Below are 20724 nucleotides of genomic sequence, written 5' to 3'. Positions count from 1 at the left end.
CTTAAAATCTGAAAGAAATATGAGGTAGCAGTAGGAACACCAACAAATGAAGATCAAGCCAACATCTCACTTAATGACCCCAAAATCATGTTCTGCCAATGTAAACCATTGCAGGCCTGCAACCCCATTAACACAACACCAGTCAACATACTACCAATATATCTAAGAAAGGGTGCCCAAACTTCAAAAAAGTTATTTGCTTCAGATTACTTACGGCACATGTTATTCCACATGTGCCTCACTAAGAGCCTCATAGCCCAGACATGGATTGGTTAATTGCTTCTTTTGACAATCGAACATATACTTGTTTTTTTCTGAATAAAGTTAATTTCAATACCAAAAGAAGTGATTCCCAGGAGACCATATTTCTCTCTAACAAGATCAAAAGTGAGTATTATTGCATTATCAGACAGATCTCCCAGATTCGCAATTCCCCTGTCACTACTACACAGACGAAGGAGGCAATTGATTCGCTGTGGCGACTCCTGAAGTGAAAACCCGAAAGGAAAAGAAGAAGATAGAGCATAGACGAAATTACAGTCCTCTCAGACCCACATGCAGTAAAAAAACACAAAAGAACCGCTCTAGTGGGAGAGAGAGGAGCAGCTGTATGTGCACGCGCTGCCATCCTGTCCTATCCCAAATAGGTTTGTCACAGTGAAACCCAACAGAATCCAGAGCAAGCATAAGCGACAGTGTCTGCGTAGGTTCTCAGTTATCCAGGTTGTGGTTATCCAAAGCTGTTAAATCAATCCACTGGACTTTAAGAAAGTTTCTTGAAAATGTTTCACCTCTCATCCAAGAGGCTTCATCACTTCTGAAGGTGGCTGGTCTTATTAACTCCGTGGGGTGTGGTCAGTGCTATGCACATTTCAACGACCGTAGTTGAAACCCGTCTGGCTCCTCAACATGGTTGATGGGGGTGTCAAAGGGGGGTCGTTCAAATTGTGAGCTTCCCCGAGCCTTTGTATATGTATGAGGATCATTAGCATGAGACACATCACCTGGGTTAATCTGCTGAGACATTCTTTTTGGGAGTTTAGAAAGGACCTGATTGCAGACTTTCGGATGGATCAGTCTTTGTCTGCAACAATGGGGAAAAACTCTCTCATTGAGGAAGATACTCCGGTCAGGACCCAGACTCCGCCTTAACCAGTTGGGTGGAAAGAAATACACTGGGCATAGAGACAGGGCAAGGAAAAGAGAGAGTGACAGAGAGTGGCAGATATGTCAGATAGAATTTCCAGTCCAAATTGTGCTGTAGTTGCTGAAGTGGGGGTGGGATTTCCAGGCCTTTGGATTTCCTGTCTTCCATAATTGTTCCCCACCTGTTTTTGTATCTGGTCTTCAAATTTTTTAATTGCTTGCGAGGCTTGTAAGCTAGTTCTGATAGTAATATTATCATCCATAACATTTCTGATCTTTACATCCACGGAAAATAATTGAGTTTTTAATACTCTTGCTGACAAACAAAATTTAATGAGATTCCCATGTAATTCTGCAATAACGTACTTTGATTGAAACAGAAGAAATATATAATTTGGAACTAATCCAGATTATAAGTCTATTTGTGGGCCTTTGGTGTCCAAAACAATACACCTCTCTAATCTTGCATATGATGGATTGTACGCAGTCTCTTTCTCATGGTCCCTTGTTTGTAGATAAGCATTTAGGGAAAGAAGGGCCATCTTATCGCACATTCATCATTCACATCCATTCACATTAGCTACCTCCCCTGTATTTCTTATACTACATGTTGATGGTGCCCCCCAAGCATCTTTAAGTGGGGCCCTTAAAGAGTCCTCTGTGTCTGATCAGAGCAGCCTGCCAAAGGAAAGCTTTTCTCTCCTCATCTCCTCTCTGGCAAGGATCTAGTGCACCTGCAGTGTTGCCTGGCCGAGACCTAATGCAAATGAATGATCAAAGGCCTGATTGGACGAATATGAGTATGACATGGCATATTAATGATTGTGCTTCACGTGATATAAAAGACATAGATTGTAAAATGCCCACGGGGTTAAATATGGTTTAGCACAGCCCTTGAACATTAAATGTGAGTACATATTGCATGTGTTGTATGTCTATTACTTTTGAACATGGAGTGTTGGACACAGGAGCCAGGCATTTGGTTTCAATTGTGTCAATATGCTGTAGGATTCAGCTGAAGAAATGACCTTCACCTGTTCGGCTAGCAAGCTCTGTGTGCACACTGCTATTTGCATGCTCTTAATGCTGGCTGGGCAAGTGCTTTTCGCGCCAATTCATTAGAATAGCAAGCAATGGAAACATACATTAATTATCCAAGTTAAAAATTATGCTTCTTTGCTGAGACTATTGACGGTGTCCTTTCCATGGCTGTCTTGTGAGAAAGTGTATTGCACCAAAAGCAAGACATAGGATTATCCAATACTTCCTGAAAGTCAAATGTTCAACACCCCACGTGACCCTTGGCTTACACATACATACAAGGAGACCTTCCTTCGCAGTGATTGCTGCAAAGGAAGGTATCTGCTGAAGTATATTATTCCAACACAGAGGCAGAAAATACAAAATTTTCACTAACATTTATTTGTAAAACATCCAGTTTCCCAAAATGACTCTGACTTTAGAAAGTTTATCTCTATCAAATATATTGAGAAGATGTTCTCATGTCCTCGTCAATATTATATTTTGGTCCTCTACTCTGGCTGCTCCGTATTTTCCAGCTGGTTAAGTCACATGGGGTTGGAACATCTGCCCTTCCCTGACAGCAAACAGGAAATGTATAACAAAGGAGTATAGTGACATCAAACCAAAACCTTCCATGGCTGGTCTATATTCTACTTGGGAAGATTACAGTGTTCTGCATCATTAAGTTATCACTATCAGCCATTCTTGTCATTGTTAATACAGTTTTTACAAAGACGGCATAATGATCCCCTTGCACAGTAGTCAATTTTTGTTTTTTGTTTGTTTGTTGTTGTTTTCGTTGTTTTTTGGCACCTGGTCCTCAGCCTGAGTATCTAGCTTCAGTTGCAAAATACAGATTTCTAGTAATTTAAACTGTTCAGAGCTATTACTGATCCCTGGTTTGTTGGTTTGTTTTGTTCTTGAATCTTGGCAAAGTTTAACATCCCTTCTATCCCTCCTCTATTCCTTTAGTCCATTCGAAGTCTCCCTTCTACAAAAAAGAGGTATTATGTGTGCATCAAACCACCAAAGGTTGGTTTTAGCTTTATCTTACTCAGACAAAGGAGTTCTGCGAACAACACTTGAGTTATTATCCCATCCAGCTGTAGACTCAAATTCCCTTCCTACTATTAAAGTAGTGATCATGGCTCTCTAAAGCTGCTGTTCATCCAGCATAATTTTGGCATTGATGACATGCGAGTCTTGTAAACTCAAAAGTGTCAATTGAAGGACACAGTTTTCTTGTTCGGTCAAGAGTATACAGTGTCACTCCCTGCATCTCTAGGGTCTTGACTATAAGATTGGTTCTTTTCTGTGTGCATGCTGTTACCTTAGACATCAGAGAAACCCACTGAGTGGAGACTGTTGCTGAATACAGTATTGCACTAAACAGTGATAACCACTGCACAAATTCATCCTTTCAAGATAACAGTTCCTTTACAAACCAGATTTAAACAACCAAGGAATAAAACAATCAAGAGAACATTTGCTCAGAGGTTGGACTCAGCCTGATCATTACTTCTACAGCTAGTCAAGAAGATGTATAGAAAGAATACCAATTCATGCCAAAATAGACCAATAGGGTTCCAGATTATTGTACTGTATGTTAATGGTCATACTTCCTTAAATCATGGCTCAAGTAGATGATTTCCAATATTATATCATTCTAAACTTTATTTGATTGCTGTCATCTTTTCTCCTACATGTTTGGGCTCTACTTTGTCATATTATTTTGTGTCTGCTTTCCCTGCTATATTGTTCACTTTGAAATGATCACTGTCTTAGTTGACGTCCTTTGTAAATGGTGTCCAGACATTTCCATATTGTAGATATCCTCTGTAAAGTGCCTGGCTCTGAGTTAAAGGAATCTTAATTTACATCCTCACAAACAGTGCAGCATCATCATCCTTTTCCACCATCACACTGGCACTGATGCTATCGTGTAGTTTAGAACTCTCTGGCTAGTCATTATGAGAAATAGCTGGCTTTGAAGAGACACCAAGTTTGACCAAATTTATTTCACACGTCTTACCATTACATTTTCACTAACTTATTTGGTCAGATTTTCAATTGTCAGTTTATGAAATTAATCCTGCTTTTGATTGTATCATTGCACACCTTGGAGTATAGGTACATTTAGCACACACATGACAGAGTTTTTCCGGTTATTCTGGAGACAAATAAGGATGGTCCACTGGATCTTCACTTCCTGGGATATTAGCAACATCATTTTTTGTTGTTTTTGTAGCTAATAACAGAAAAATAGGCTGTTTTGTTTTGTCTTTACCAACTACAGCAGTTTCCTGAGATACGAAGATACATCTGACTGTTTTTAAGTTGTGTGTGTGTGTGTGTGTGTGTGTGCGTGTGCGTGTGCGTGTGTGTTATAAACTTTGAAATTTTTATTGTTTATACGACCTTGAAGTTTGGCCATTTTGTCTTCTAAAACTTTACATTCTTTCTTTACCGACTTGCTCATATAAATTAACCATGAATACTTACTTGAATGATTTTATGACAAGAAAAGGTACAACCAACAGAGCTGGTTGGCATGATGCGGAGGAGGAAGGTAGACATACTGTGTGTCCAGGAGACCAGGTGGAAAGATAGCAAGGTAAGAAGTTTAGGAACAGGGTTGAAGATGTTCTACCATGGTGTAGACAAATGGAATAGGAGTTATCTTGAAGGACGAGTTTGTTAGGAATGTCTTGAAGGTAAAAAGAGTGTCAGAGGGATGAGTCTGAAGCTAAAAATCAAAGGTGTGATGTTCAATGTTGTTAGTATGCTCCACAGGTAGGATGTGAGCTGGAGAAGGAGAAATTCTGGTTGGTTCTTTGATGAAGTCACGCAGAGCATACCAAGAAGTGAGAGAGTTGTCATTGGTGCAGACTTCATTGGACATGTTGGTGCAGGAAACAGAGGTGATGAGGAGGTGATGGGCAGGTTTGGTATCCAGGAGAGGAACGCAGAAGGACAGATGGTGGTTGACTTGGCAAAAAGGATGGAAATGGCTATAGTGAGTTTGTTCTTCCAGAAGAGGCAGGGATATAGGGTGACCCATAAAAACGGATGTAGGAGCACACAGGTAGACTACATCTTGTGTAGACAATGTAATCTGAAGGAGAGAAGTGACTGCAAAATAGTGGTAGGCAAAAGTGTAGCCAAACAGCATAGGACAGTGGTGTGTAGGATGACTCTGGAGGTGAAGAAGATGAAGAGGGCAAAGGCAGTGCAGAGGACGAAATGATGGAAGCTAAAAAAGGAAAAATGTTCTATGACTTTTAAGAAGGAGTTAAGACTGGGTGGTCAGGAGGTGCGTCAGGAGGTGCGTCCAAATAATAATAATAATAATAATAACAATAATGGATTAGATTTATACAGGTAGTCGTCGACTTACGACCTATACAACTTACGACCGATCGACTTCACGACCACAATGTCCGGGTAACGCGGGCATTCCCTCCAGCCACAGTACTCACGCTCTGAGGCTCCCGCGCTCTCTTCAGTCCCCACGGCGCACACACGCTGTTCAGTCACACCGTGAGATCAATAGCCCAGCCCACTACTGATGGGCTGGGCTGCTTAGGAGGCTGTGACGGAGAAATGTATGAATGGCATATGGAAAAACTGTCAAGCGTTACGTGAACTCTTCTGCTGGATTTGAAAGTGACGAAGAACTTGATCAGATTCGGGAGAAAATAGTGAAACTGGCTAAAAACCTCTCCTTGGAGAACTCACGAATGATCGCGCTGTATGAAGAACTGATCGCGCTGGAAGAAGAAAGAGTGGAAGAAGAAGAGAGAAGAGAAGCAGAGAAAGAAGAGGAGGAAACAGAAAAAATGTTCACCACCAAAGGCTTGTCAGAAGGCTTTTCCCTGTTAAATAAACTCCGTGCACACTTTGAAGAAATGGACATAGAACATAGAAACATTTGCAAGGATTGAACGGATGGCAAACGACGCTTTCCGTCCATATCGTGAAATTTATGAGGAGAAAAAGAAACGAACAATTCAGACAAAGCTCACAATGATTATGAAAAGATCGTCTCCCGCTCCCACCAACCCACACGCTGCCCCAGCTGACGATCCGGACGACCCACAGCCAAGAACCAGCGCTGCTGGATTTAATTTTTACTTAAGAGTCGATTTACGACCAAGTCGAGTTACGACCGATCTGTCGGTCCTAGTCGTGGTCGTAAGTCGACGACTACCTGTATAGCACTTTTTTGGACACTCAAAGACGCTTTACATTGGATCCATTATTCATTCACTCCTCATTCATACTTGGTGATGGTAGACTATGTGTGTAGCCACAGCTGCCCTGGGGCAGACTGACAGAGTAGTGGCTGCCAATCTGCTCCAACGGCCTCTCCAACCACCACCGGAACAATCACACACATAACTGGACAACTACGGCTAATGTGATCAGGGAGACAGGTAGGAGAGTACTTAGCATGTCATCTGGAAGGAAAGCAGATAAGGAGACTTGGTGGTGGAATGAGGAGGTACAGGAGTGTATACAGAGAGAGGTTAGCTAAGAAGTAGTGGGACATTGAGAGGACTGCGGAGAGTAGAGAGGAGTTCAGGGAGATGCAGCGTAAGGTGAAGGTAGAGGTAGCAAAGGCCAAACAAGGGGCTTATGATGACTCGTATGCTAGGTTGGAAAGTAAGGATGGAGTGACTGATCTATACAGGTTAGCAAGACAGAGAGAGATGAGAAGGACATGCAGCAGGTTAGGGTAGTTAAGGATAGGGATGGAAGTGTATTGACAGGTGCCAGTAGTGTAGTGGGAAGATGGAAAGAGTACTTTGAAGAGCTGATGAACGAGAAAAATGAGAGAGAATAGAAGAAAAGACTAGACTAGACTAGAAGACTAGAAGAAGTGGCTGTTGTGGACCAGGAAGTAGCAAAGATTAGTCAGAATGAAGTGAGAAGGGATGAGGATGAAGAGTGGAAAGGCACGAGGTCCAGGTCATGTCTAGTGTCTAGGAGAGTTGGCAGTGGAGTTTCTGACTGGGTTGTTCATCAGGATCTTACATAGTGAGAAGATGCCTGATGAATGGAGGAGTGTGCTGGTGCCCATTTTTAAGAACAAGTGAGATGTGCAGAGTTGTGGCAAATACAGAGGAATAAAGCTGATGAGCCATACAATGAAGTTATGGGAAAGAGTAGCTGAAGCTAGACCAAGGGCAGAAGTGAGCATGGTATGGTTTCATGCCAAAAAAGAGTACCGTATTTTCTGCACTATGAGGCGCACCTAAAAGCCTAAAATTTTCTCATAAAACCCGCGGTGCGCCTTATAATCCGGTGCATCTTATAAATGGATTAATATTCATATTAATATTGGTTAAATACATGATCGCTGAAAAAAAGCCGGCAGTGTGGCCGCCAGTCATGCCGCTCTCCGCCACCAGAGGAGGACCCTCACAAGGCACTCGGGCCTACGCTGCTGTGTGTTTAGGACACACAGCAGCAAATAGCTACACCTCACCTCCGACTGGACTACAGATCGATCGAAACAATATTTAATTAATAAACGAAGACGAACGTCTGAGCTTAAATATCTGCTTCGAACTTCAGATCAGGAAATAATCCACTCTGTTTGCACTGACTGCACTCGTAATGAATTTAACCAGTTTTTAATGTCAGGTTTTTTAACATGCGTGTTGACTTCTTTCTAAGATGGCAAAGTGATCAAGTGATCAGGTTTCCTTGATGAGGCTCAGAATGGCTTATTAACATAACAATAAGGGCCATTCAAAGGTAGTCAGGAAGTCATGAATGCAATCATGACTGCCTGAGCAGCGCGGCTCTATCTAGTGGACGGATTGAGCAACTACAGTCGCTGCAGTTTATCAAATTTTATTTATTTTTTATTGTGTGCGCCTTATAATTCGGTGCGCCTTATATATGAAATAAGTTATGAAACAAGCAAATTATTGAATGTGCGCCTTATAGTCCAGTGCGCCTTATAGTGCGGAAAATACTGTACTACAGATGCAGTATTTGCTTTGAGGATGTTGATAGAGAAGTACAGAGAAGGCCAGAGGGAGCTGCATTGTGCTTTTGTATATCTGGAGAAAGCTTATGACAGGGTGCCCAGAGAGGAACTGTGGTATTGTATGAGGATATCTGGAGTAGCAGAGACGTATGTTAGAGCGGCGCAGGACATGTATGAGGACCGTAAGACAGTGGTGAGGTGTGCTGTGGATGTGACAGAGGAGTTCAAGGGGGAGGTGAGTCTGCATCAGGGATCAGCTCTGAGCCCTTTCTTGTTCGCTATGGTGATGGACAAGCTGACTGACGAGGTTAGCCGGGAATCTCCATGGACTATGATGTTTGCAGATGACATTGTGATCTGTAGCGAGAGCAGGGAACAGGTGGATGCGAAGCTAGAGAGGTGGACGTTTGTCCTGGAAAGGAGAGGATTGAAGGTTAGCCGCAGTAAGACAGAGTACATGTGTGTGAATGAGAGGGACCCAAGTGGAAGAGTGAGGCTACAGGGAGAAGACATCAAGAAGGTGGAGAATTTTAAGTGCTTAGGGTCATCAGTCCAGAGCAATGGGGAGTGTGGAAAAGAGGTGATGAAGCATGTACAGGCAGGTGGATAAAACTGTCAAATGTGATGTGTGATAGAAGAGTTTCAGCTAAAATGAAAGGAAAGATGTAAAAAGCTGTGGTGAGACCAGCGATGTTGTTTGGTCTAGAGACAGTGTCACTGAGGGAAAGACAGGAGACAGATGAAGATGCTGAGGTTCTCTTTGGGAGTGACCAGGATGGATAGGATCAGGATTGAGTACATCAGATGGACAGCACATGTTAGAGGTTTTGGAGATAAAGTCAGAGAGGCTAGACTGAGATGGTTGGGATATAACCAGAGGACAGATAGTGAACATATTGGTAGAAGGATGCTGAGATTTGAACTGCCAGGCAGGAGGCCTAGAGGAATACCAAAGAGGAAGTTTATGGATGTAGTGAAAGAGGACAAGAAGGTAGTTGGTGTGAGAGAAGACGATGCAGAAGACAAGGTTAGATGGAGGCAACTGAGTCGCTGTGGCGACCCCTGAAGGGAAAAGCCGAAAGGAGAAGACTTACTTGAATGATTTTAAAGTGATTCTGAAGTTTACTCATCTTCTCGATGTTAAAAGTCTAAAAAAACATATGCTAGTCCAGGTGGACACAAATGAATGGAGGAAATGTCATATACTGATGCATCTATTCTCCAGTGTCTTGTGGGGGTTACAAGGATTGTCATCTTCAGATGCATTATTCTTTTCACCCATCACGTTCCGTCATGCTTCAGTGCTGATTCGGGCTTTGAGCAGATGGTAAGCAGGACGGTTGGTGAAGCTTTTGACGTTCTGTATGACATATGAAATTGGTCCCCTCCCTTTTTACACCCAGAGTTCATTTTATCTAAAGAAAGAAGATCATCCCTGGGATCCGCTTCAAGAAAAGATTTGTGCATCCCAACATGACTTTTTATGCATCCTAAAAGTAATAACAGAATATACATCAGAAGAACAGGCAAGGATTGAGTTTTGCAAATAGTACAATATAAAAACCAAACTTAATTTGAATGTTATTATTAATAGCATAAATGTAAAAGTAAAACGAGTAAAATTAGATATTTTATCAAAATGTTAAAGCCTGGTAGTCATTATAAACATTTATAGAAATAAAGAAAGAATACAGTAATGCAGTTTTTTTTCTACTTTTGCTTTTCACTCTATAGTTTTCTTTGCCTTTAATTCATATACTGTACTGTAGACTTCTGTGGACACTGCACCAAGCCGACAGGGCCCTCTCCACACAAATTTCAGTAATATACTGTATGTCAGTAATATCTGTCCTTTTCTTCATTAACTTTTGATAATTTTTTATGCAAGAAAGCACTCATTGTCACTTGCTTTTTCTCCAACTTTTGCATCTTTTTTGGAGGAATGGTGATAATCAATCTACTTTTACAGTATTCGCATAGTGCTTAATCACATCACCAGACATTTAAAAGAGTTTAATAGAGAGAGAAAACCAAAAAGACTCTCCAAGCATAAGCAACAACTTATGCTGGCTCTGTAGAGTGTAGCTCCTCACTCTCACTGCAGCATGTAAAACGAGCAGACGTCGTGTTGCTGTTGGGTAAATTTTAGTAAAGCAGAATTCCACAGGTGACTCTTGTGATGAGAAACTAGATCAAAACATAATAGCAATTTCCGGGTTGGAAATTTAAGTGGAGAAATAGAAAAATTGTGAATATTTTTGTTGAATGGAGGTGCATTTAAAGCTTGCGTCCCAGGAACGCACGCTGTCACAAAAAATGCGCGTTAAAGACACAATGACGCACGCAAAACGAAACACTGTGCACCCAAGAAAATTGGATTTGTACAATTCTACTTTATTTCTTGATTATCTACCAACTGAGCCATTGCCACACTCAGCCCTAAAAATTGATCATATAAAACTCAGCCAAAAAGATCTTTGTCTGTGACCTGAGGGAGCTTGGTGAAACTGTAGTAAAGGATAAAAAAATTCACCCCCCCCCCCCCCCAAAAAAAGTTATATTTTAAGAGGCCGGCTGGCAAACATGGTTTGTGACATCACCTGTAGTTTGAAGCCAACTCTGGTCAAACATTCTGCATATGCAAGTATGATATGGAAGATGGAAGGCTCCAGCACATACCTGAGAACAGGCTAAATGCTGAGGTCAGGGATATTTTATGTCCGACAGGTAAAGTAGTAATAAGACTTTTTTATCTTTTAGATGTGTTTGTCTTGTTGAAAGCCCCAGCCCATTCTCCATAGTTCACTGCACATCTACAGTATTGCCCACGGGACTTTCACACAGGAGTGTTTCCTGCAGCAGGGCAGTTTATCATCCTAAAAGTGTACACATACCGACAAAAAACAAACAAAAAACAGCCAGTTAGGTTAGCTGTTGCTGCCAATGCAGAAAAACCCAAGCAATGCTTTCTAATGGTGGCAAAATAGTATATGTTTTACTCTTACTTTAGCTCAAGGGTGCCTCGGCAGTGCTCCGGAGATTAGCTGACACCTCCCACTGTCAGCTCAACTCCGGGTATTTTTGGGGGGGCGGAAGCGGGAATCGAACCGCCGATCTTAAATCATAGGACGACCCGCTCTACAGGGTCTAAATATATATATATATATATATATATATATATATATATATATATAATTTTTACATTTATTTATTTTTTTGGTTGAGTTTTAGAACAAATTAGTACAGACATTCACTTTGAAGGCATACCTGCAAACTTTTGTATTCACACTAGACCTTTTAACTTTTCAGAGACCTTCTTGTGTACTGGGATCTTCAGACAATTGCTTGCTTTGGCTAAAAATTAAAGGCAGTTGACTCTTTCTTTTGATCTTCGCATCATGCATCTTCAGTGTCTTTTCTTTAATTTTGGTGTAATATCTTCTGAGTCTTCTTTACCTCTTAAATCTGGCAGGCCCCATGACTGCCTCTGTGACTTTTGCTAATTTGCCATGTGGTAGAGGGAGAACAGAAGGTGAACCTTAATTGCTGGTAATATGCCTGGACTCCTCTGGGCCGATATTTGGTTACTCGGACCAGACCTAGCTCATTACCACAGTTCCGTATTTATGGATGATGGCAGGGGTCCTTTTTGATGAAGAATTTCTGACTTTGTCAGTGTTTTTCTTTGTGATATTACACTTGTACAACCTATAATTGTTATGGGCTTGAGCCCATGTGGCCCTTGATGCACCTCAGGCTGGCCGTAATCCAGATCAGAGATAGTCACCATACTCTTTCAAGCTGCGATAAGAAAATTTGAATTGTCCTACTGGCTGCAACACCAATGTATCTTTGCTGGTGTGCATGTATTTAATTTAGCTAAAAGGGCAAAGAAAAATCCTGGAAATATGTCTTATCTGTCTCATGTTAATTCAATATGTCATTGTTTGCATGTTCTTCCCTTCCACAGATAACATTGACAAGGGTGAACTGAAGGCATTCTTCGAGAGCAACTGTTCTCAGATTTATTTTATCTTCTATGAAAATTTCATTACACTGGAAAGCAACTTAAAACTGAAAGGTGAGTGCATACATTTTAATTGCACACTAATTTACCAACACCCACATTGGTTCAATAATGAATCATATTCCTACTCTGTAAGTGTTATTGGTTTATTTCCCTCAGCCCTACATTTACAAAGGCAATGAGTATCAATCCACAGAGAAGTATTTTTTGTATATGTCCAGTATACTGATGTGTTGTGCTTGACTCCAGCATTACTGGGTGTTTGGGGATTCATTCTCACTGGGAGTATGCTCTCATGGTAACACAAGCTGTTTTGAATAAGTGTTAGCAAAATGGCCTGTATATCTGTACATTATTGATGAAGCTAATGCAGTGTAGCTCCTGGTTATGTGGTTAAATCCAACTGCTTGATTCTGTTTCAGGGAATAAATCTCAAAGGGAGGAGCTGGACTCTATCCTCTTTATTTTTGAAGTAAGTCCTTTTTTCTGTGGTGTTGTCTACCTTTCCAGTGAAAGCTTCATCAGCCTCAGTCTGTTTACTACCCAACACTGTGGTGGGAACGTAATTTGCATGGTCCCATGTTGAAAGCCTGTCGTCTTTATGAATTTTCTTTAAGTAGCCTGTATGTAATTTCCTTTGGAGATTTTGAAGGAATAACACATTCTCACAATCTGTTAAAAAGTGTGTATGTGTGTGTGTGTGTGTGTGTGTGTGTGTGTGTGTGTGTGTGTGTGTGGTGTGTTGTGTGTGTGTGTGTGTGTGTGTGTGTGATACATTTTTTTAACATCTGTACACCCATGCAAATCAGATGAGGCGTGTCTGTATGTGCCTGTGTGCACAGCACCTTGCCTCTATATCCAGCTCTCTGCTTTTCTGACTGTCTTTTTGTTGCACTTGCAGGTTAAAGTCCCTTACCTTGTTTTCCCCTCTGAGTGCAAAGGCAGCTCCAGTTTCCAATACAAACAGACAGCTCTCCTGTTACATTTGTTCAGGGCAGGGCTGCAGATTAGACAAATGTGGATCAGTCTGTCTGTTCCTCTGTGTGAAGCATATCTTGTCCTCGTTTTTCTGCTCACTTGGGACCCCTGTCAGGGAGTGTCCCTTGCATTATGTTTAACGTGTCTTTAAGCAGGATGTAGGTGTAACTGCATTCAGGACCACTGACCAATTTGTTTATCACTGATTTATCATGCCAGACAATTTTGTTTACATATACACAGTATATGTCAGACTAATAATTTATATGACTGGGGAATATATATTTTCTCAAGTAATCAAATTATAGAAAATAAATACACATTAATATAAAGTCAAATTAATCAAACAAAAGGTGTGCAGGGAGGTTTGAACCTCTAATGTAGAGTCATGCTGTGTGGCCTAAAAAGCCAAACATATTGTTTCACTTTCTTCTTTTGGTGCAAGAAATATGAAACTATACCTTATCTTAGAGATACTGACAATGGGATGCTAGTAGGTGTTGATATTAGCAGAAACAGTTAATATCGTGCATCTTTTCTGTCTTTAGCTTTGGATTGCTCATTGTAACATGGATTCCTTTTGTAGTTCTGTCACACTGAGAAACACACAGTAATGCTGATTTGGGGGCAGCAGTGGCTCAGGTGGTAGAGCAAGATCGTCTGTGGTTTGAATCATGCTCCCTCAGTCATCTGTCGTTGTGTCCTGGGGCAAGAGAATTGAATGAATAATGGAATCACTCTGAGCGCTTTGAGTGTCCACAGAAATAGATATAGACGGATATACATCATTGATCCTGAACTAGGAAATTTGCAATACAAAAAGTACAGTGGAAATCAAATCTATGATTGTTTTGCTTTTGTCATCAAATGACTGCTGTTGGCGTTCTCCATAGTTCCTATGGTGTGATGTAATGATCACATCCAGATGAAGAAATTTAGGCCCTTTTTCTGACATTTGAAAATAAATTCACTATGCAATTCTGGACACTGGCACTCCACTGATGACCCATCTGTATTTTTCTAGACGATTACATGTAAATAAATGTAAGGTGATATTTTTTTCAGATTCTTTACCAACTCCCGCCTCATAACATATTGGTGTTATAGTCATAAGTGGAGGACTAGCCAAGGGTTAATACTTTTTATATGTTTTATATTGCTATTTAGAAATAGAATTTATGCTGCTGCTTTCTACTTTTACCTATTTTCTATCACAGGTTAAATATCAACTATGACACAAAAGTCACAAAGGCAAATTTACGTGTTCCGCACGTTCACCCACATTTAAAAAGTCTTGCACAATTTGTATTTCATATTATCATAGATGCCTTGTTCTTTAATTTGTTATACGTTTTAGAAATTATTTTATATTGTTGGTCTTGTGATGCTCGTTTGAGTTGGCAGTCATCTAACCTGTAAATAAAGCCTAGATGTATGCCTTCTACATATTTATGGATTCATCTTTCCAGGAGAAGCTAACATTGAAAGCAGCTTAACTCTCATTTGTCCTGTTTTAGCCCCTGCCTGTGATGATGTGTGCTTTTACCCGTGTAGTAAAGAGATAAGCTTGCTTTGAGTGCTGTGTACAGGACAGATACAGGCTGGCTTTGATCTTGGGTTCTGCTGCTCTCCACATCATGCTAGATCAGGCATGTTGGACCATATGAAATCAATGTGATATCAATTCACGAGTTTCTGCTCACATAAAAGCACTTCTAATATTTATTGTGTCATCCCAGAGGTTATATTTTGTAGCACAGGGTCTTGACAAATGCAGATGATTAAGAAATGTATCCTAACATTCCTTACTGAAATAAGAACTATTATGAATAACCAATATCACAACACAAGATATTGTGCTGTATATCGGCTTGTCACACAGATTTATAAAACATTAAATTATGGCATAGATTCTTATCAGTGCAAGAATTGACATTATTATACTTACACGTTCAGACTTCCATCACATTTAAAATTAAAAATGCAACCCCATGAGTACAAGACCACACTGCCTTAAAACTAGAGGTGTTTGTGAGCTTGTCAAAAGCCTACTCGACACTCAGCCAAGCAGCAACCAACACTGAAAATATGAGGAGGGTCAGAAGAATCCTCTCCTGAATTTTGCAGTAGCAAAGATAAATTTATTGAAATCAATGTCATATAATTTTGTATATATTTGGTTCAAAAAATAAGGGGAATGGAGATCACCTCTCCGAACCCATCCACCAATCTCGTCAGAAGACCAAAGAGCCCCCCCAGTTTCTGTTTCAGAATAGATCAAGCAGCTGCCATTAGGGGAAAAGCTAGAGCCGAACACAACAGTCTACCTTGATTCCCTGACTCTATCAAAAGTCTGAAGGTTCAAAACCTTCACACAGCTTTCGTATGACTGTTTTTTACTATAGGAACTCTTGGTGCCTTGTGCCGTTGGCCCCATAATGGGATTTTCCTCCCAATGACTTGTCATTGGAGTGCACTGTTGATTGCTGACCAGCGGTCAAGTCATCCACAGCAAGTTCTGGTTCTGAAACTGCGGTCTCAGCTGACGGACATTGGTGCACCTTCACTGGAGCCAAGTGGGCTTTAACAGCCTCGCTCTATGTTGGTCCAGCTGTTGAACCACTCAGGCTGCCACCATTAACAGCAGGTACATTAACTGGCTTGTGTTGAGGACATCTGACCTGTTTGTGCCCCACATACCCACATTCGAAACACCGTAGGATATATTTTTATGATTCACCCTGAAAGAAAATTTCCAGTGTCTTGTTGGGAGAATCCAGGTACAAGACGACTTGTCCTCTCAAGAACTGAGCATGTTTGTTAGTAAAACATTCCACCTTAGGCCTGTACCATAAAGCTTGATTAAGGCTTAGCGAGATAACTTCAGGCTAAACTCTGGCTTTTCGGTACCATAAAGGTGGCTGACTTTCTATCGGGCTACGTTTCGCGGTAACCTATGCTGAACACCTAACCTGCTCCGGCGTAGGATAAGTTCAGGATAAGAGCTAAGCAGATATAACAGCCCCACCTACTGACCAATCAGTTCTCTTAGAAAATGGGCTGTCCTTTTTATGAGAACCCGGTGGATCTTGGTGCACAGCTTGTGCGAAGAGCGCTCAGGCGCGAGAGAATATTTAGAGATCGCTGTAATCTGTTCGAATTGCCTGAACAATCACTGTACAAAAGGTACAGGTTTTGGGGAGAGGGGTTACATCACATCTGTCAGCTGCTGGAGCCTTAAACCAGTAATGTAACGCACCGCAGCCACTTACTTATACCATAAAGCCAGCTATCCGCTTTATGGTACAGGCCTCAGGGGCCTGTACCATAAAGCTTGATTAACCTAGCCGGGCTTCCTCTCACTTATCTGGCTTCACTTACCGAGACATCTGCCCCCCGGATTTTCGGTACCATAAAGCCGGCTATCAACTCACTAATTCAATTCAGGCTTGTCCACTCTAGATCTGTGTGCACTCACATAAAAAGGGCGAAGGTTGCTGCATGCGACCAATCTCAAACATGCAGCAAACCGGCCTGAGCCGCATATTTCACAATGGAGGAGCAAACAATAATAATTAAAAAATACGAGCAATACAAATCAATAATCCAGGCAAAAACCAACACAGTTGCAGCTGCCAAACGGCATGAGGATCGCTGGCAAAAAATTGCCGACTGTGTCAATGCGGAAGTTAGTGCCATTATAATATTACTTCCCCACTATGACTGCACTTGTATATCTGACTACAGTAACATTTGTGTGTTTCATAAATGTATGTGTGTATGACATTTTTCGTTATGGCATGTTATTGTAGCCCCTGCGACTTTATGAATGGCTCTACATACTGTGTTCTTCCCGAGGTTTTCGGCATCGCCAACAGAATCCATAAAAGTACCTATGAATGAATGAATCAATCCATGATTTACTTAAACAAATAATTGGTTAATTGCATTTTATCTGTGGCTTGCTTGTAACCCATCCAACGAGGGATTTAAGGACATCATAATTACAAACATCACTAAGAAATATATTAACTGTGGCAAAAAATCTCAGTGCAATGCGCACTGTCTGCAGGACTGTCATCGCGTGGTTGCGGTGCGTTACATTACTGGTTTAAGGCTCCAGCAGCTGACAGATGTGATGTGACCCCTCTCCCCAAAACCTGTACCTTTCGTATAGTGATTGTTCCGGCAATTTGAAAGGATTACAGCGATTTCTAAATATTCTCTCGCACCTGAGCGCTCTTCGCACAAGCTGTGCATTAAGATCCACCGGGTTCTCATAAAACGGACAGCCCATTTTCCAAGAGAACTGATTGGTCAGTAGGTGGGGCTGTTATACCTGCTTAGCTCTTATCCTGAACTTATCCTGCCCCGGAGCAGGTTAGGTGTTCAGCATAGGTTACCGCGACAGTGTAGCCCGATAGAAAGTCAGCCACTTTTATGGCACCAAAAAGCCAGGGTTAAGCCTGAAGTTATCTCGCTAAGCCGTAATCCAGCTTTATGGTACAGGCCTCTGATCTCTCATAGCCAGCAGCAACATCTCCACCGTGGAGCTGGGTGGCGAGACCAGCCTCAGTGTGTCTCAAGTAAAGACAATGCCATGGGGGACCCCATCATAGCACATACACATACACACAAGAAAAACACAAATAACACTAAACAATCAAAATGTGTGTGCGTGCGTGCATTTCAGATTGTTATGGAAAAAGGACTGTTGAAGGATAATGCCATTTTTGTACTTAACACAGATGGCAGCATTGCCAACCAGCTTTTTCAGTTCAACAATTTATAAAAAGTTATTGTTTCCTCATCTCTCCAAGATCATTGTCAGTACCACCCCCCACCCACACACACACGCACACACCCCCTCCTGCACAACACTTAATGTAAGTCCTTCTCCATTCACCTGTCTGGTTTAATAGCAGATGTGAGGATTACAATGCTGTCATGGTGAGGTATATACCTCCTTATTTGTGTGTTATTGACTGGGTGTGTCATGACTGATGCTGGGCCTGTTTGAGTAATGGATATCTAGAGGGAATAATCTTTTGTCCCTCCCCCTGAACTCTGCTGAAACCCCCCCTCATCAAGATCAACAGCTATCACCAAAGCTGTTTCAATCAATCCACAGGACTTTAAGAAAGTTTCTTGAAAACCTTTTGCCTCTCTTCAAGAGACCTCTAGGACGAGAGGCGAAACGCCCAAGAAGCCAAGAGGCTTCTTAGATAAGAGGCGAAACTTTCTTGAAGTCCAGTGGATTAATTTTAACAGCTTTGGAATCCCTTCAGGGATTTTTTTTTGTGTCTGCTGTAGTGCTGCCACAAATGATTAATTTTATAATCGATCATATGTAAGATGAATGTTAAAACATACACCTTATACCACCAGCATGAAGCTGCTCTTATACAAGCATCATTAGTTTTCATCATGAAGTGTTTAAAGGATATGCTTACTAAAAACAAAGACAATTAAGGTGATAGTTCATTTAACCTTTTATGAAATATGCTTGTAGCAACAAACAATTGTTTTACTGTGTAGCATAAAGAGCAAACAGCTGAGTAAAATAAGGAAAAAGCACTTGCCTCAACAACACAAAAATATATTATTTCACGTTTTTTCCCCCTCAATTTGTGTTTGACATCAAACATAGCAACAATGAGGTAGGCACGTGTAATCAAGGTGTTATTAATATTGTTAATGTTATAGACACGCATGAAATTTGTGTGCTAAGGGCAGCTAATGATTCAAATCGTCATTGCTAATTTTATGTTTACAGCTATATGACTAAGTAGTAAGTTAGCTTTCTGTTTATGCTAATATTTGCAGCTAACTAGCCAGTTAGCTTACAAGACAACACTTCCTCTTCATCATTGACACAAACCACAGCATGCTTCCTTTCCAAGAGCTTGTACATCCCAGTTGTGCTGCCGTGTTAGGCAAGTTCTGTCTTGCAGATATTGCATTGCACACTTTCCCTTTTATTTTTAAAAAAAATGCATCCATACATCAGAGCTTGGCTCTGCGGTGCACTGGCGTCGTGCCCGGATTGTCCCCCGCCTCACGCCCTATGCCGCCAAGATGGGCTCCGGCTCCCCGTGACCTGCTGCGGTGGATACAGTGGTTTTAATCTGAAGATGACTGACTGAGTGACTGACATCAGAGCTTTGTTGCCGCCGGGTATCCACCAGTATACCAGAGCCCGTCTGGTATAACTTCGGGTGACACCAAGGCTGACCCGGATTTCCACTACAGTACTATACACAAGTATCAGAGACATAAATTATTAAATTAGTTTTCAACTATTTTCAACTATAACAAAAAGTTAGTGTGAACTGGCAGTGGGATGTGCCAGTTTACCTCCTGAGCACTGCCGATGTGTCCAAGGCATCTTCCCACTACAGAAGGAAGTTGCCTGTTGCTCTATCTCCCATTATTTGCATACCAACAAGGTACCATTTTTGTACTAGAAAATTTTCTCCTCGTCTTTTACATTAGCGTTTGGGAAAATATAGCTGAATTGTAGTCCTCATAGTTGTCCTCTTGAACAACATTCTTTATGTTACCATTTGTGGCTTACGTTCACTGCACATCTAATAGTACTGTTTTTTTGTTTTTTTTATAGAGGGTCAGTTTAATTTACCTTTTGTGTAAATACTGCATTGCACGGATATTAATTCCCTTCTACTGAGACACACCTAAAAATATTTTTTGTTCTTAACTGGATTTTAGAAGTTGCAAAACATTTTCAGTAGGGACTAGTGTGTGTAGTCAAGATGTGGCAAGTGATTGGAATTTAAATACCATTATGCCTATATTAACAACATGGGATTTAATGTTCATCAGTGTGTTGGAAGATTTTAATCATTAATAAAATTAGTCTACTGTCCCTTAAGGATTAATGGCAGTCATCAGGGATGTACAGTATTTTCCGCACTATAAGGCGCACTGGACTATAAGGCACACCCTCAATAATTTGTTTGTTTTATAATTTATTTCATATATAAGGCGCACCGGATTATAAAGTTCACACAATAAAAAATAAATAAAATTTATTTGATAAACTGTAGCGACTGTAGTTGCGCAATCCGTCCACTAGATTGAGCTGCGCTGCTCAGGCAGTCATGATTGCATTCATGGGACTTCGGTGACGCCCCTTGACTACCGTTGTTAGGGGTCGTTGGCCTGAGTGCCTTGTGAAGGTGCTCCTCTGGTGGCGGAGTGCGACATGACTGGCGGCCAGACTACCGGCTTTTTTTCAGCGATGATGTTTTAACCAATATTAATATGAATATTAATCCATATATAAGTCACACCGGATTATAAGGCGCACTATGGGTTTATGAGAAAATTTTAGGCTTTTAGGTGCGCCTTATAGTGCGGAAAATACGGTACTTATTGTCTCTGCTGCTGAAGGATTGCTGCAGGTAATGCAATTACAGCCTGCTTCCAAAATGTTGCCACACTGTGCAAAATGTGAATAAAAACTGTTTTGTCATTACAAAACATCATTACAATATGTATGTAATTGAAAATAGCACAAAGACAACAC

At 41.1% G+C, this 20724-nt stretch overlaps 1 protein-coding gene across 10 annotated transcripts in view; it reads left to right on the top strand.

Moving 5' to 3' along the window:
- Window positions 1-20724, top strand: part of ralgapa2 (Ral GTPase activating protein catalytic subunit alpha 2) — a 119323-nt gene that overhangs the window by 9892 nt on the left and 88707 nt on the right. For all 10 annotated transcript variants that reach the window (XR_011038628.1, XR_011038630.1, XR_011038631.1 and 7 more), the window contains exons 2-3: window positions 12141-12251; window positions 12620-12669. Coding sequence is in view for 5 of the 10 variants with exons in the window: in XM_068339638.1 (XP_068195739.1) it covers window positions 12141-12251; window positions 12620-12669 (161 nt within the window). In the remaining 5 variants the exon portion in view is untranslated. The remainder of the gene's footprint in view (window positions 1-12140; window positions 12252-12619; window positions 12670-20724) is intronic.

The sequence above is a fragment of the Antennarius striatus genome, chromosome 17 (assembly GCF_040054535.1).
Source record: "Antennarius striatus isolate MH-2024 chromosome 17, ASM4005453v1, whole genome shotgun sequence".
In the NCBI taxonomy this organism is placed as follows: Eukaryota; Metazoa; Chordata; class Actinopteri; order Lophiiformes; family Antennariidae; genus Antennarius; species Antennarius striatus.
The sequence above is the reverse complement of the archived record's forward strand: the minus strand, read 5'-3'. Positions and strand labels throughout refer to the sequence as shown.